Consider the following 16,200-nt stretch of genomic DNA (forward strand, 5'->3'; position numbering starts at 1 on the left):
ATTGAATATTCACACTATTTATTCCTTCCCTGACATTTTCCGGGGGGATGGGCAGGGAATTCAAAACATGCAGAAGTTCATTGGAAATTTCCCCTTCCCCACAGAAAGTAAAATCTTAGAGGAAAGCAGTTCCAATGCTGAAATTTGTACTGGGACAAAACCATGTTGTGGTCTTATAATGTTAGTTTAAATCAAAACATCTGGCGTGAACTGAATGCTTCTGTCATTCCATTCAACCTTATCTGTTTCAATGATAAGTTTTGACTTTTAAATTGCTTCTAGAGCATGGTTAGAAATTGTTTAAGTTAGGTTTTTCAGAGACAAGAGTTATGAGAATTCAAGCATCTTATGGTTTTAAAACTGCTGTTCAGTTCCTCACCAAAGATTCTGTTTGAAAAGGGTATCTTAGTTTGAATGAATGTTTATTTTTTTAAGAATTATTCCTTTATTGTAAGTTTATTTATTTATTTATTTTTGTGTAGAAGAACTGGGGTGGAAGCTAGGGGTGTGGGAGGTGAGAGGATGCACCAGAGACAGAACAGGTGAATTGACTGAAATCCACTGCTGAGGGGAGCAGTGGGTGAGACAGGAGAGGTCTGCAGCGCCATGTGGGTCAGCTCCCTGGCCAGGTATTGAACTCATGCTGTGGTGGCTGGTGATAGCTTGATAGCCCTGAGACTTTAACCCTTGTGCCACTAGGGAGGCCCCAGTTTCAAATCTTAACTCCGCATTTACCAGTTCTCTGATTTTTGGCAAACAATATACTTCTTTGAGTCTTATTTTCATCATATGTAACATAAAATTAGCCATACTTTCCTTCAATGGTGAATTTAAGGATTAAAGGGGATAATTTACTTGCACATAGAAAATGGTCAAAATGGCAATATTTTATTTTTTATTTATATACATATTTTACATCATTGTTCATTATTGTACAATATATACTTTCTTTCTCAAGTGTAGTCCCTGTAAAATTACCACCACCAGTATTTTATATGAGGATTGAGCAAAACCTGAACAGAATTAAAAAAATTAGGGTGAGGAGCATCTGTAAATTTGTTTTGTTACTGTAGCTCTCAATAATAAATTATTGTTATCCCTCTCAATCATATAGGTTAAGCATTCAAAAATACCATTAGTAAAATTATTTGATATTAAGGAACTTAAAACATGAAAAATCAAGATGGGGCAGAGCTAAAAAATGTCTCCACACTATGGGGGGGGGGCGGGGAAAGGAGGGGATGGGGTCAAAATAAGGGGGTTGCAATTGTATGGGGAATATAAAAATAAAATTAAAAAAAGGAAATGTGTCCATGTAATAAATTGCATGTATTTTATAGTCTCTGAAATAATTGAACTGATATCTCATACTAAATTAAAATATTATCAGTGATTTTTAACACATTAAGTTGGTAGTAATAGTAATTTTCTTGGTGACTTAAAATGCTCAGAACGTCACAACGTAGATATTTTTACTTCTCCACCAATGATCTGCTTACAAACAGATTTTACCCTAGTGTTTGGTCTCCATTGAAGATGTTCCATTCTCTCCTAATTGTTTTTATTTTTCTCTTTCTCTTTCATGTTGCCCCATTTGCAACACCTGCAACACCTGCCCCATTTGCAACACCACATTTGTTATGTGTCCTGTATCTCCACCCCCAGGTCACTGGAGCAGATATAGAATAGCTTGAGGTCTAGAATATTCAAGAAATCACTCACCCACCAACTACCCACCACCAATCAACAAGCAACCACCACCACACACCCACCCACCCACCAACCAACCAACCAACCACCACCAACCACCCACCACGCACCCACCCACCCACCCACCAACCAACCAACCACCACCAACCACCCACCACACACCCACCCACCCACCAACCAACCAACCACCAGCCAACCCTTGGGTGATCCCCTCAGCTATGTCGAACATATGTGTTTGAGTCTTATGCCTAAGATGTGGTCATATTGAACTCATGATAACTTTATGTTAAGGTTTCTTTTATAAAGGTCTCCCTCCCTTCCTGAAGGTTTAAAGTCCATACACACTAACTGCCATTTTTTATTTCCAAACTTCATTGCCGCTCCTTCCACACATGCTCCACCATTTGCCTAACTTTTTCTTTTAAAAAGTATCTTCAAAAGAGTGACTTGTGTGCTCCAAATACTACATCTAAATGTCCTTGGTTTTTCAAATTATTGGGTAGTTCTAGCCCAGTCTAAATGGTAGTAAAGTTTTCACTTAAAACAGAAATCAGTTCAGAGTGAGGACAGATAGGTATAAGGGAATGGTGAGGTCTGAAGTCTTAGTTATATTTTAGAATATCCATTTGGCATTATGAGCCATCAGTTCAAAGGATAGCTAAGTGATTTACTGTCATTATCTTTCTTATGTTTCATATTGGGTGGTGCTGGTGACTCACAGAGCAACAAAATAATTTAAGAGAATTGCTTTTGGAGCCCAGCAGTAAGATATGACCTGAATACTGGCTCCCACTTTCACGTTAGAGAGTCTGTATTGGATGACTTCTTCCAATTGTACTGTCAGCCAACACTGCTGTTGGACCCTACATGTTGTAAAACCTGATGCCATAAAAGTAAAAAGAGATTTACTGGCTGACTATTAGGGCAAATGGAGAAGAAAAAATTCTTAGCATTTCTAATGGGATTCACCAGTGATCTTATATGTGCTAAGAGAAAAATGAATATGATAAGTAGCCACATGCCAAGATGAGGTAAGTTATAGATGGTTCTATAACTGGGCAAGCAGTGATAAGATTAATGTCCAGGCATGTATCATCAAAAAATGTATCAGGCAAAAATTTATAGTGTTTATCTAATTTTATCTAATTTTCCATTTAAACTACTAACAAAGTACTCAACAATATAGGATACCAAGATCATGTCAAATTACTGCAAATTCTTCACTGCATGGAAGCAAATGCTGTAATTATCGAACAGCAGAAATATAATTGCTTATAGTTCTTAAGCATCATGACAATTAAAGTATAAGATTTGTTATGCCTTCTTTACAATCTGTGGTTAGTGATTTTTAGTCCTTCTTTAAACTTCATTATTCTCAATTTTCTACACATCTTTATACAAATGTCCATGATAGTCAAAGGGATTGGTATTCAGAAAGCTCTGTAGTCATAGTTCACTTTTATATGACTCAAGATCATGGCCAACCATGAACATATGTGATTTTATCTTTTTTTCTAGAGCATGTGTTTTTTTGTTGTTGTTGTTGTTTGTTTGTTTGTTTGTTTTTAATTGAGATAGCATTGGTTTACAATACTGTAGGTAATTCAGAGGAATGGGATCACACCTTTTCAGATGAATGTTAACATATCACACCTATTACCAAGGTACCCATAGTTCTTCACCAAAGTTTATTGGGTCCCCTACCCCTTTACTCTACACACTACCTGCCCCACACTGGTAGCCTCAGTTTTACAGTTAGATTTCTAGGGTTTGTTTTGTCTGACCTTTTGCTTTGTACCTCTATATTCTATATGACTAAAATCATTTGGCATTTGTCTTTCTTCTTCTATTTTACTCTGCGTAGCATAATCCCCCGTAGTTCCATCCAAGTTGTTGCAAATGGCAAGAGTTCATCTCTTTTTAATATCTGAGTAGAATTCCATTGTGCATATAGACTACATCTTCTTAACTTACTCATCTGTCTTTGGGCACATAGGTTGTCACCACAAATTGTTTATTGTACATAGTGCTGCAATGAACACAGGAGTGCATATATCCCTTTGAATTAGTGTTTATGCATTCTTTGGGTAGACACCTAGGGGTGGAATTGCTGGATCAGATGGTAGGTCTGTTTTTTCTTAATATTTTGAGTAACCTCCCTGACCTCATTTTCTAACCTTTAGTTGATAAAATTGCAAAGGGGATGTGTAACAGATAAAAGAGGTAGAAAAGAAAGGAAGGAAAACCATTTGTAGAGAAAAATGTCAAGATTGATATGTATGATTGAATATTGGAAGCCTTCAAAGGTTGGAATCTTGTTAGACTATTAAAACACCATTTCTGGAAGTTATTACATTTGATATCAAACTTATGGCAACATTAAGATATATTTTCATATCAGTTGAGAGGCAGCTTTACTAGTCAAACCTTAAAAATACAAAATCTAAGGTTTTATTTCAATCTTCTTTCTGCTACTTAGATTTCCTTATTAAAGTACTTTTTCTTCAAACCCATGTAGATTCTCAAATAATATTTTCATAAGAAGTACATGCTGATTTAAAAAAAAAAACATTTTCTAAAAATCAACTTCCTTCTTTATTGAACAATACATTGAGTTTCAGAATAAATAAAGATACAGTGCAAGTTAGTATTATTTACTTGTTCCAGAGTCAAATGTTGAATATTTCTATTCTATGCAAATTTGGTGGTGGCCAACATTACCACCTATCATGGGGTAATATGGTTTCTTTGGACATGTTGGTCAAAGAGTTATTGTAGGAGTTCGATCTCTGCATTTCTAGTTTCAGGAATATTTATGATTCTAAATAACATCATGTATGGCTACTGAAGGAAAAAGAAACAGCAGGGGCATGGTTCCAATAGTTTAGTAAATAGCTATAGAAATATGCTTATTAAAGCTAGCTCCTAAGTGACAGATAAATGCATATTTCTATTATGCATGCTAAATTCAGCATTCTGCAAGCTTAAAAGCAGATAGATCAAAACAAGAGAGATTTAAAAGATCATAAAGACAAAATACAGCTATATCAGTATGTGACAGGAAAGTAATTTAGCCTTAAAAGTGATCTCTCCTAAGCCCCTCAAGGAACATGTAACCATGATTTATGAAATAAAATTTAAAAGCAAGTTGGGAGAGTTCCATTTCTTAACTTACCTGACATGGAGTTAAAAATTCTGTAACATTTAAATGGGTGGCTGTTACACAAAGAAAGAAACAACTCTAATTCCTCTATTACAAAGAAAAAATGACATCTCTTAAGTGCTGATTTATAATTCTTATTTATTAATATGCAATGTTTAATTCTTAAAAAAAAGAAAAAAATGCACACGTACAAGCCACTAAACAGATTCTTTCATGCATGTCTTTTTCTACCTCCCGTGGTTCTGCTGCATGATTTTGAGAGGAGTCCCCTTGCCAGGGTTGGCATATGTTTCTCAATTTTCACTGTCCTGAGCCATGTTTACAGAAAGATGTACAAACATAGTCGATGGTAGGATCTACAACCCTCGCAAGATTAAAACTTCAGTTCTTCTGTTTTCTAGGGCTTTGTGTAAATGCCAATAACTTTGAGAATTCACCCAACTGTGCCTCTTAACCTTTGTTCCCAAGGCGAGGGCAGGAAATTTAATCAAGTCGCAATTTATCTTTAATTAGGAAAACATAATTAGGTATTATCATCTAATTGCAATTACTGGTTGGAGAAAGTCATATTTCACAAGTAGTGACCCATGCTAGATTATCCTTCTCCTGTTACTGGATTTTGCATCTGGATTTGGATTTGTAGGCAGCCAACCAAAATGTGAAGGTGATCACCATGCTTCTCTGTCGTCTCTGTCAAAGTCAGTAGTTCTGCCGCTGCATCATAAGCCAAGAAACACTTCCTGAGCCACATCTTGGCTATTCTGTGTCCTGCTCAGACATCAAGTGTAGATCAAAGTATTGGATACAAAAAACCTATGTGAAGTAGGTTAGAGAACTGTTCCACACTTCATTTCTGGTACAGTTAAAAACAGTTTAATGTCTCAAGGCACCACTATGGTTGAACATCAGATACACAGGTAATCAGCTAATATTCTACTATGCTGTCAAGTCAGTAAATAGCTTGTGCAGTTGTGAAAAGCAGTCTCTAAAGGACCGTTAGATAGACAGTAGGCACGTGTCTCATAATACAAATAGAAAACAATGAGTCCTAGAAAAAGCATGTTGAGCACCGTTGTGGCTTTGTTGGTATTCCTTGACCTAAGACTACGTAAACCTTACATTTACAAAAGGAAAGACTAACTCTTTAAAGGGACACTCCAGGTTGCTTTTTGTGCTATCGTCAAGTAAGTGAGCCTAGTTTGTAGACGTACTTTTAGAAGTCATTGGATCTGGGTCAGCTTCTGTAGTGCTGGTAGATTCGTTCAAGTGTGAGCTCAAGTTTTCCGACGTTAGGTGGGAAGTCTTGTAGACAATCTCATTGAAGTCAGATCTGATGCAGACCAAGGGAGGGTCATTCAACGGGTCTTCCACGGAGGCCTGGGTGTTCTCACGTGTGATTCCCATGTCTTTGCTATGTTCTGATGGGGATTTCCTTTTCATGCGAGTATAAGTCTTGTCTTGGTTCTCCATGCCTTGCTCATTTTTCAGAAACCGTCCAAAGAACCAGATGAAGAATCCAAACCACACAAAGGCTATCAAACTTGGAATGAAAGCCAGACATTTGATGTCGAGGCTAGCCCCTATGAACCTGCTATGTAAGAACAAGTCCTCCTCAGCATATGTTTTATTTGTCTGTGGGTTAGTGTGATTGGATCTCCATTCCCAGGATAGCCTGGTTCTATTTAAATCCTTTAAACTTTCTGAGTCTTTCACTGTATATATCTTCTGTCCTGGGCCGATATACTGTCCGTATTCATGAGGCTTATAAAATATCTGATTCTTCCACATATTAAGATCCAATATCAAGACAAGAAAGATAATTCCATAGTTAAACCATTTACCTGCATTAAAAAAAGAAACACTGCATTAGTCAAAAATCTATAAAATTGCAGTAGACTTTTCTCCAAGAAAATGGAGATAATGGTGTAATAGCATAAATTGTTAATGTCTTAGACCTGCTAACAATTAATTTTGAGAGTGCTATGCTGCCATTAAGTGAATTGGCAGAGGGGATTTCCTAAATGGATTCTCTGCAAGTGAAAATATAGCTGTAGGTCTTAGAACCAGTAATTTATAGTGTTGACACTAACCAGATTAAACCACCTTGTTTTATAGGCATCACAGGTACACTCAAAATTGGTCCCATATAGGTTATTCTCTAGAACATTCCCATTAATGTTTAAAAACAAAGTTCTGAGGAAATTCTTAGGAAAGTCTAACTCTGATTGAACATCTCTTACAGTTTTATAATTATGCCTGGGCAAGAAATAAATCACTTTGCAATGCAAGCACAGCAGTATATCAATTGAATTCACATTGCTGCTTGTAGGTGACCTGTTGATTAAGCCATTAGTTGAAGTGATTCAGATCAATAATCCTTGAGCAGTCATTTCAAGACTTCAAAGATTATTGCATCAAATTTTCAATGAAGAATCCATTTACCAGACATATAAATATAACCAAAGCTAATGAAGTGTTTAGAAGACATGATTTGGAGAGATTCTAAGTACTAAAATGTCTTTGTAGTATTTAAAAATCACATATAAATAAGACATTGCTTAGAGTCATATTATCTAGTGATATCTTTATATCCACAAATGGAAAAACTTTCAGTGGATACTAGATTCCAATATAATTTTTATTATAATCATAAATTACTTTGTTTTTAAATATCAAGTGTGTCATAATAAGATAGTAATCTTTTCCTCATAGGTTTGCTGTAGCAAATTAGGTGATATATGTAACAAGTGCTAAAAGCTTTAGTTATAATTAATATATGCCTTGTGTCAAAATTATTTTATTTTGCATTTGAAAATAGTGGTATGGAACATTATTAAGTTACTGCTTTGCATGGTTATAGAGCTCTTGGGATAGGAGAGACAGGATCTTAGACAAATATTAAACCAAAAATGGTAAGTGTATTTTCTAATATATAATCTAACAGAATATATAACTACATAGAAATATAATCCTGTGGGGAGTTTCAGAAAGTATTTTATCATCATCATTTCACCTTTTCAAGCTCCTGTTATATGTGAAGTTGAAGGGTTTTAATCCAGGCTCTACAACCGACTACTTATGCGACCTTAGGCTGGTTGTTAAAGCTGTTAGCATGTCACAAGATTGTTACATGCTAAGCACAGTGCCTGGTACACAATAGAAACTCAGGAATAGTTACTATTATCTTCATCCAGGTTTTGCCTAACCCATGATAATGTCTTTTTTTTTTTTTTTTTTTGTGGGACCCTCGCCAGCGGCCGGGGAACGAAGCGGCGCTGCAGAGGCTGCAGGCAGCCTTGCAGCCCAACGCTCAACCGCTGCGCCACTAGGGGAGGCCCCATGATAATGTCTTAATATGCATAGAAAGGTAAAACTTCTCTATGAAGAGAATCTATAAAAACCAAATGACACTAGATTTTAAATCTGCCTAACCTGAAATCATTCAACTCTATTGGGTTTCTAATATTTGTAATGGAAACTCTTGCTAGAATGATTTATTTTGCACACCTAAACTAGAAAGTAATTCAGGACTCTGAAAACTTTGTTTCTAGGTATGATAAAATATTTAGAATGCTTCATCCACCTGGATCTTCCAAATTGAAACAGATCGACCTTAAGAATCAAGCATAAAACAAATTAAAAAAAGCTCAAGTCGAGAGTTACAATCACATGCACAGATGAGTGTCATTACTAAGTGCTTCATATTCTCCCAACAGGCTCTGGGCAGGAGACTTAAAGGAGATGCTTCTCCCTCACAGGGAGGAATTCGTCATCTTTGTTGGGGAGTAGGATAGAGGCATCAACAGGTAAGTAGGAAAGGCTATATTTAAGAGGCACCAAATCGAGATACAAGCCATATATTCTGAAGATGTTGAGAAAATGGAATTAAATTAGATGAAGTAGTCATTTATGTGGTTGAAAGAAAAACAGGACAGAGAACAGTTTGGGAAAATTTAACTTATGTTTTTACTGTGCTGCAGGTACAATCAGAAAAAGATCAGGTGATACGGTCGTGAGGAACCAAGGAAAGAGAGAGAAGGAAAAGAAAAGGGGCTGGGCCTCCCTGGTGGCACAAGGGGTTGAACACTGCACTGAGGCAATCTGCAGCCTCTGCAACATGAGTTCGATCCCCAGCTGGCCAGGGAGCTACCCGCATGATGCAGCATACCTCTCCTGACTTGCCTGCTGCTCCCCTCAGCAGTGGATTTCAGTCAGTCTGCCTGGTCTGTTCCCCACTCTGTCTCTGGTGACTCCTCTCACCCCTCACACCCCCCCTCCCCGCATCTCTGGCCTGTAACCCAGTTCTTGTATGCATAAATAAATCTTTAAAAAAAAGAATAGGTGGAAAATGGGCTATCATAGGGGGTAAATGGGCAGGAGGAGACTGAGTGATGGGTGTCAGGAAAAACTTGGAAGACTCTCATCCAGTACTAAGGAGTTTGTTGTTTCCCTGATACTAAGCAACTGAGATTCCTACTTATTCTCTTGTGAACTACATACCACAAAGCCAGAATAGTGAGGGGAAGAGGCCCTTGAACTTGTGTAGCCGCAGGAGGGCACAATGCAAGATCTCTATGATTCTCTGCAAACAGGTAAAGGAGAGTCCTCGGTGGCTTTTTCAGGGTTTTTTTTGAGATTACCAGGTACACGGCAGGCAGGGGTGCTGGGGGGCCAGGAGGCTAGTAGGCCTCCCAGCCCTCAGCAAGTCTTCACTCTTTCTGGGCCCTCTAGTGTTCTCTCGTGGCCTCTGATTTTCTGCTTCTTTCGCTCTTGTTCTCTCTCGCTCTTGTTCCCTTCTTTCCGCTCTGCTGGCTTCCCCATGACACCACCCTTATAAGCCCAGTAAAAGCCCAGGTGTATCCCACCTATGTATGCCTGCAACCCAATCCAGGTGCCTGCCATTAGGCATGTATTCAGGACCGCAGGGATCATCAATCCTAATGGCGGGAGGGCAGAAAAGCCTGATACTTTACTTACCCTACAACTTGTGTGACTGACCATCACCTTCTCAACTCCTCAAAGTCCCTTGGGGAAATATGAATCATTGCTAGGTGATTTTTTTTTACAAACTTGTGCTTACAGCAGTCCATAAATGGGTTCTTATTTCTGCGTGTAGGGTAAATGGATTAATCAGGCTTTTTAGCCTCTAGCTTCTGTGGCTGTCACCTGCTGCCTTGATTGTGTTAATGCAGAAGACCCTTGGGAGCATGGGTTTGTGGACACCTGGAGCATGCTCTGGGCATGCATAAGTGTGTACACCTGAGCCTAGAGGCCAGGGATATAAGAAAGGCTCTGAGAGATGGCTATGAGAGGATGAGCTGCATGACTACGAAGAGGTGAGACCATGAGAGAACACCAGAGAGAGCCTTGAGAAAAAGAGTAAAGATTTGGAGGGGGGCTGGGAAGCTTGGCTGCCTGCCTGACTCCCAGCTCCTCTCCTCCCCTCCTCCCTGTGCCTGCCTCCTTGCATGCCAGCCTCCCTGCCTGGTGTGCCTGTGTGCCTGATTCCCTGAGAGAGCATCAAAGCCTGAAAAATCCACCGAGGACTCTGGGACTCTTCTTTATCTGTCTGCCTGAATTGACAGTGAACCTGCCCTTGCTGGCACTGGACTGGGGTATCAAGATGTCAGAAAATGAAGGCCAGACACGTCACATAATCAGAGAGGAGAAAGAGGACTGCTCACGGAGCTGGGAGAATGCTGCTTTTGTTTCAGTGAAAGATGCTCAGGGAATGTTAGTGCACAAAGAGAAAAAATAAAATCAGGGATTACACATGAATTCCTTCTGCATATGTGGTGAATGTGCACTAAGACAGATCAAACTAAGACAGAACCCCAAGGAGGAAAGGGGAGCACCCCACATTTTCATTTTTTTTCTACTGAAATTCAATAGTGCTGGGTTCTTTGATCACCAAACTTCCATGACAAATAATCACTTTATGTTATGTTGTGACCTGGAGTTTAAATATTTAGGTGGGATGGAGGAGGAATAAATTAAAAAAATGCATTGCCTGACATCAGTTAATGGATATCATTTTCCTGCTCTGACACATGTTTTCTGATTTGGAAAGGGAACAACACACCAACTGAGCTGTAGGCTGGAAATCAGCAGGTGGAGATCCGATTCTAACACTAAGATAATAGACCTGGATTGCCTCTTTAACCTGTATAGAGCTCGATAATTTATTTTCAAGTTGTAGAAACTGAACTAGATGCTTCCAGTTCTAGGATTCTGATCTTTCCCCCCAAATCCTTCTACTTAATAGTCATGTGAATCCAATTTCTTAACCTGCGAAATGGAAAATAATACCAATGTAACCACCTCCAACAATTACTCTTGAGGCGAAAATGAGAGTTGTATTTGAAAACTCTCTGAAACATATTAGGTTTGCCAAAAATGCAGGATAGTCTTAATTCAACAATTTCATTCTTCTGCCTCTTCATTCCAGTTAATATAGGATCTAGGTGGCAAAAAAGAGAGAGAGAAGAGTGGATAAGGTTTGGCACAAAGATATATCCTTAAGGTGAGGTGATCAGAAATTGAAGCTTGGAACAAATGGTGTGGATTACTGATGTCAAAGAGTAGGCATCCCAGACCAGTTATCCAAATGGACAGTATGTTGCCATATGTAAATATGGATTGGAGATCAGTTTATTTAGCATGTTTTTAAAAAATCTTTGACAGGGTCTTTCCTGGTGGCACAGTGGTTGAGTGCTGGGCTGCGAGGCTGCCCACAGCCTCGTCAGTGCCAGTTTGATCCCTGGCCACCAGTGAGGTTCCCACATGGTGTGACAGACCCTCCTGCCGTGCCCACTGCTCCCCTCAGCAGTGTATGTCGTCAGTCTGCCTGCTCTGCTCCCCGCTCTGGCTCTGGTGAATTCTCTCACCCTCCCGCACTTCTGACTGTACCCAGTGCTTGTATAAATAAATAAATAAATCTTAAAAAAAAAAGAAATTTATTTAAAAAAATCTTAAAAAAATAAAAAAAAAATCTTTGACAATTGGCAGTTTATAGCTTGCAGAAGAATTAGTCTGAGAAGTGGTCTTTCATACACACAAAATTTGAAATTAAAGGAGAGGGGAGCGGCCCACATCTCCCCCATGCGGTGGGAAAGTGCAGAGGGAGAGAAAAGGGTGAGGTGGCGTTCCTATTGCTTCTAGAGATCTATAACTGTCCTTCCCCCACTGTCACAAGGATTCAGCTGAAACTTGAAGTTTCCAAGTTTGAGGACACCTGGAGCATGGCTGTGGGCATGTAGACAAATAATGATGCAGACAATAATAATAATGTAGACAAAATAGTTCTTACTTTCTCACTTGTTCTCAGCTCACCTGACATAACCTCTGCCCCCCCCCCCCCGTCAATTTGCACAGAGGAAGGATGTTTATCTTTCCCTGTCACCCATCCTTCCATTTTCCCATGCAATGTTTTGTTACCTTGATAATGCCTTTTCCTCTTCATTTTTTAACTTTAAAAATTGCTGATTTATTTTTTTAATTTACGTGCAGTAAGGTCTATTTCATTTGATATATATGATTCTATAAGTTTTGACAAACGAATGAATGCTGTGTTAGTTTTCCATTGGTTTCCTTACAAAATACTGTAACTTTTGTAACTTAAACAATATAATGCATTAAACAAGATCAGACAGGGCAACTCAACCTCTGTATTCCTGTCTGAAAGTGAGGGGGTTGAGCTATGAAATCCTTAAGTTTTCTTCCCAATCCTAAAGATATATATATATATATATTTTGGTGTAGAAGAACAGGGGTGTAGGTCAGAGGTGTGGGACATGAGAGGACTCACCAGAGGCAGAATGGGGAGCATAACAGGCAGATCTACTGAAATCCACTGCTGAGGGAAGCAGCAGTGAGACAGGAGAGGTCTGCTGTGCTATGTGGGTCATCTCCCTGGCCGGGGATCAAATGCAGGCCATGGTAATGATAGTATTGAGAATTAACACCCGGGCCACCATATAGACCTCCCCCCCAAATCCTAAACATCTTGATGAGTCTGTGAAATAAACATTGTGTAAACCTTAATGCTTTATGATGGCCCAGGACACTCACCATTTGAACAAAAAAGATGGAATACTAAATTTTCAGATGGCACATGTTTTCCTTAAGAAATAGATTACACATTCTGAGAGACACTGCTTACCATAAAAAATAAATTTGAGTCCCTGGAATGACCCAAATGGAAAGGATATGATATACAAATAGGAGAAGAATAGAAAGTACTTCCATTGCTATTTTCCCAAGTGTGTTGTTGTGAATGTACAATCAACCATAACAAGAGACTGGGTGTTTCAGCATTAATCATATGAGGAATTTTGCATTTCCCCCCGTCGTTTCAACTCCAGTGCTTAATGTAAGTCAGCAAGGAGGTCGAATTAGTATCCATACATTATTTCTATTAATCTCCTTGCTGAAATATCTCCCTGCCTCCTTTTAATGAGAAATCTCTGCATGGCATTGGTGGAATTACCTCTTCCTCATAGTTTGCACTTTTAATGAATCTTACTTGATTGTCAAAAATGACATTCTAATGGTAATTTTATCTTCTGACTTGGTGGGAGTGTCTAGATTCCTGGGTTAGTTAGTTTTAAAAGGATTTTTTATTAACTATCACCCTCATTTAGTAGAGGAAATAACAACAGTCTGGAGAAAGGTGCTATTTTTCCAACTAAGAAAGAAGGCCATGAAGTGCTGATTGTTCTACCATGTAATAAAATTTCATGGCATATGCCATCCGAATATTTTTAAAAGCCTATTAGTCAGTAGAGCTGCCAGTTAGCATTGTGGCTGAGCTGTGCCCAGGGCCTTCTGACCCACCTGGTGTGGCCACTTGGCCAGGCTCTGGCTTCCAGTTCAGGCCCACGAAGCAGTAGTAACCTGTTTCAGATTGCAAGAAATCATAGCCTTGAAGAAAATGAGTTTTTAGGGTCTCCCTGGTGGCCTAGGGGTTAAGTCTCAGCACTATCACTACAACGGCATGAGTTCGATCCTGGCCAGGGAGCTGACCTACCCAGTATGCAGCAGACCTCTCCTGGCTCACCCACTGCTCCCTTTAGCAGTGGATTTTAGTCGATCTGCCTGTTCTGCTCCCTACTCTGACTCTGGTGAATGAATCATCTCACCTCTTGCACCTCTGGCCTGCACCCCAGTTCTTCAACACAAAAAGAAGTAAATCTTAAAAAAAAGAAGAGTTTTAGATAATTAAAAAAGCAAAGTTTGCTATAACAAATTGCTTGTCCTTAGTTTGGTCTTGTTCAGTGTCTTCTCATTCCAGACATGGGCACTGAGAGCAAGACTCCATGAGCGGCTTCTCATTGAGTCTCTCACAGGAAATTCAGAGGCATCCAAAACCACGGTAAGTGCTTGGGCCATGAGGAAATCATGCAAGAAATTAAAGTTATTTACACAGGTATTTATGAATAAAAGGTATTTGAGTTAATAATGTGCCTTAAGACTTAAAAGCAAACGAAGATGGCTTTGCTAAGTGCCCTTGTCATTGTCGCTTCCTAAGCAGGAGACTATCCCTTGAGGACATGATCCAACACGATGAGAAACTTGTGCTGAGAAAAAGAATAGCATGTGGCTGAAATTATGCTGTTTAAATCCTGAGCCTAAGCTGAGAGAGAGAGAGACAGAGACAGAGACAGAGACAGAGAGAGACACAGACAGAGAGAGAGACAGAGAGGGAGAGAGAGAGAGAGAAGGAGAGAAACAGAGAGGGTGAGAGAGAGAGAGAAGGAGAGAAACAGAGAGGGTGAGGGAAAGAGACAGAGAGAGACTGAGAGACACAGACACAGAGACACAGAGAGAGACACAGAGAGACAGAGAGAGACACAGAAACAGAGAGAGAGAGAGAAAGACAGGAAGAGACAGAGAGAGTGAGAGACAGAGAGAGAAACAGAGACAGAGAGAGATAGGGAGACTGTACTGTTGGGATGAATCTATTATTTATTTTTATTTTGAATTTTTTAAATGGCGGTAATTTTGGTTTTCATCATTTTTTATATTTTGGGGGCAGAGGGCCCCCCTTTGTGTGTCATGACCAGTGTGTACCTGCAAACCCCCACCATGTGCTCCCTCCCCATTTTGTTCCTATCTCTGGCCCTTGTTCTCTGGATTCTTCAGTTCTAGAATCAGCTTTCAAGGGCTAGTTTTTAACTTCAGTTGTGTCTAACCCATCTGACTCTGACTTTCTGAAGACTGAGAATAGTCATTTTCATTGCTGTGTTCCCTATGTCCAGGCTTAGTGTCAGAGACATAGGAACTCAGAGAACATCTTATAGGCAAATGTTGAGAAAATGAAATGTGTCCAGAAAAACACAAGGAATGAAGTTCTGTTCTTTCACACCAAATCTACATGTTACAATGATCTGGTGAATGCTAGATCTTTCTAGAATTATTCCTTAATTAGAATAAAATCTGGAAATTTGGAAAGAGCTAAAGAACCAGTTTCAAAGATTATGATTAATTACATATTTCTATTCTTCCCTCCAGCTTTGAAGACAATTGCTGAAGGGCATGAACTCTACTGAAAAATTCCTCAATATGCAGAAAACAGACAGAACACCCAGTCTGGGCAAGGTGACTAGCTCAGGGGCAGTAAGAACTGACGGTCTACGGGAAAAGCCACCATGTCCTGAAGATGAGTTCTTTTTTTTTTTTTTAAGATTTATTTTTATTAATGTTTGTGTAAAAAAAACTAGGGTACAGGCCAGAGGTGAAGGGAGTGAGAGGATTTTCCAGAGACAGAGTGGGGAGCAGAACAGGCAGATTGATTGAAATCCACTGCTGAGGGCAGCAGCGGGTGAGACAGGAGAGGTCTGCTGTGCCATGTGGGTCAGCTCCCTGGCCGGGAATTGAACTCAAGCCACAGTGGTAATAGTGCTGAGACTTAACACTTAGGCCACCTGGGCAGCCTTTGAAGATGAGTTTTGGACAAATAAAAGGAATTGCTCTCTTATGTAGCAGTAAACATGTTAACTCTAAGAGCTGTACAAGTGTGGTTAAAATGGAAATGGCTTCAGGAAAGGTCAAGAAAAGCTCACCACCGAGAATGCAAGAGGTTCTTGTGCGCTTTGGATACATTCACGATCTTTGGGAAGTGGCACTGTGGGTGGGATGTCTCAAGTCCCTTGCTAATTTTTCCAGAACATTCTGTGGATGGAACACTGGCCCCCGCCCTGCCAAGCATGTCCTGGAGAGCTCTTTAAAGAAAAAAATCAGGGCCTCTCTGGTGGCACAGGTGGTTGAGCACAGCGCTGTGAAGCTGTCTGCAGCCTCTGCAGTGCGGGTTCGATCCCCACCGGCCT

At 39.6% G+C, this 16,200-nt stretch overlaps 1 protein-coding gene across 3 annotated transcripts in view; it reads right to left on the bottom strand.

Moving 5' to 3' along the window:
- Nucleotides 1-6,067: 6,067 nt before the first annotated feature.
- The window catches only part of TMEM117 (transmembrane protein 117), a gene marked incomplete at both ends in the record, with an annotated part of 437,683 nt that continues 427,550 nt past the window's right edge, over nt 6,068-16,200 (bottom strand). For 2 of the 3 annotated variants that reach the window (XM_084254763.1, XM_084254764.1), the window contains one exon: nt 6,068-6,714. In XM_084254763.1, the coding sequence (XP_084110889.1) occupies nt 6,068-6,714 (647 nt within the window). The remainder of the gene's footprint in view (nt 6,715-16,200) is intronic. The other variant, XM_084254765.1, reaches the window with a different exon arrangement.

The sequence above is a fragment of the Talpa europaea genome (genome assembly GCF_964194135.1).
Source record: "Talpa europaea genome assembly, chromosome: 15".
Lineage (NCBI taxonomy): Eukaryota > Metazoa > Chordata > Mammalia > Eulipotyphla > Talpidae > Talpa > Talpa europaea.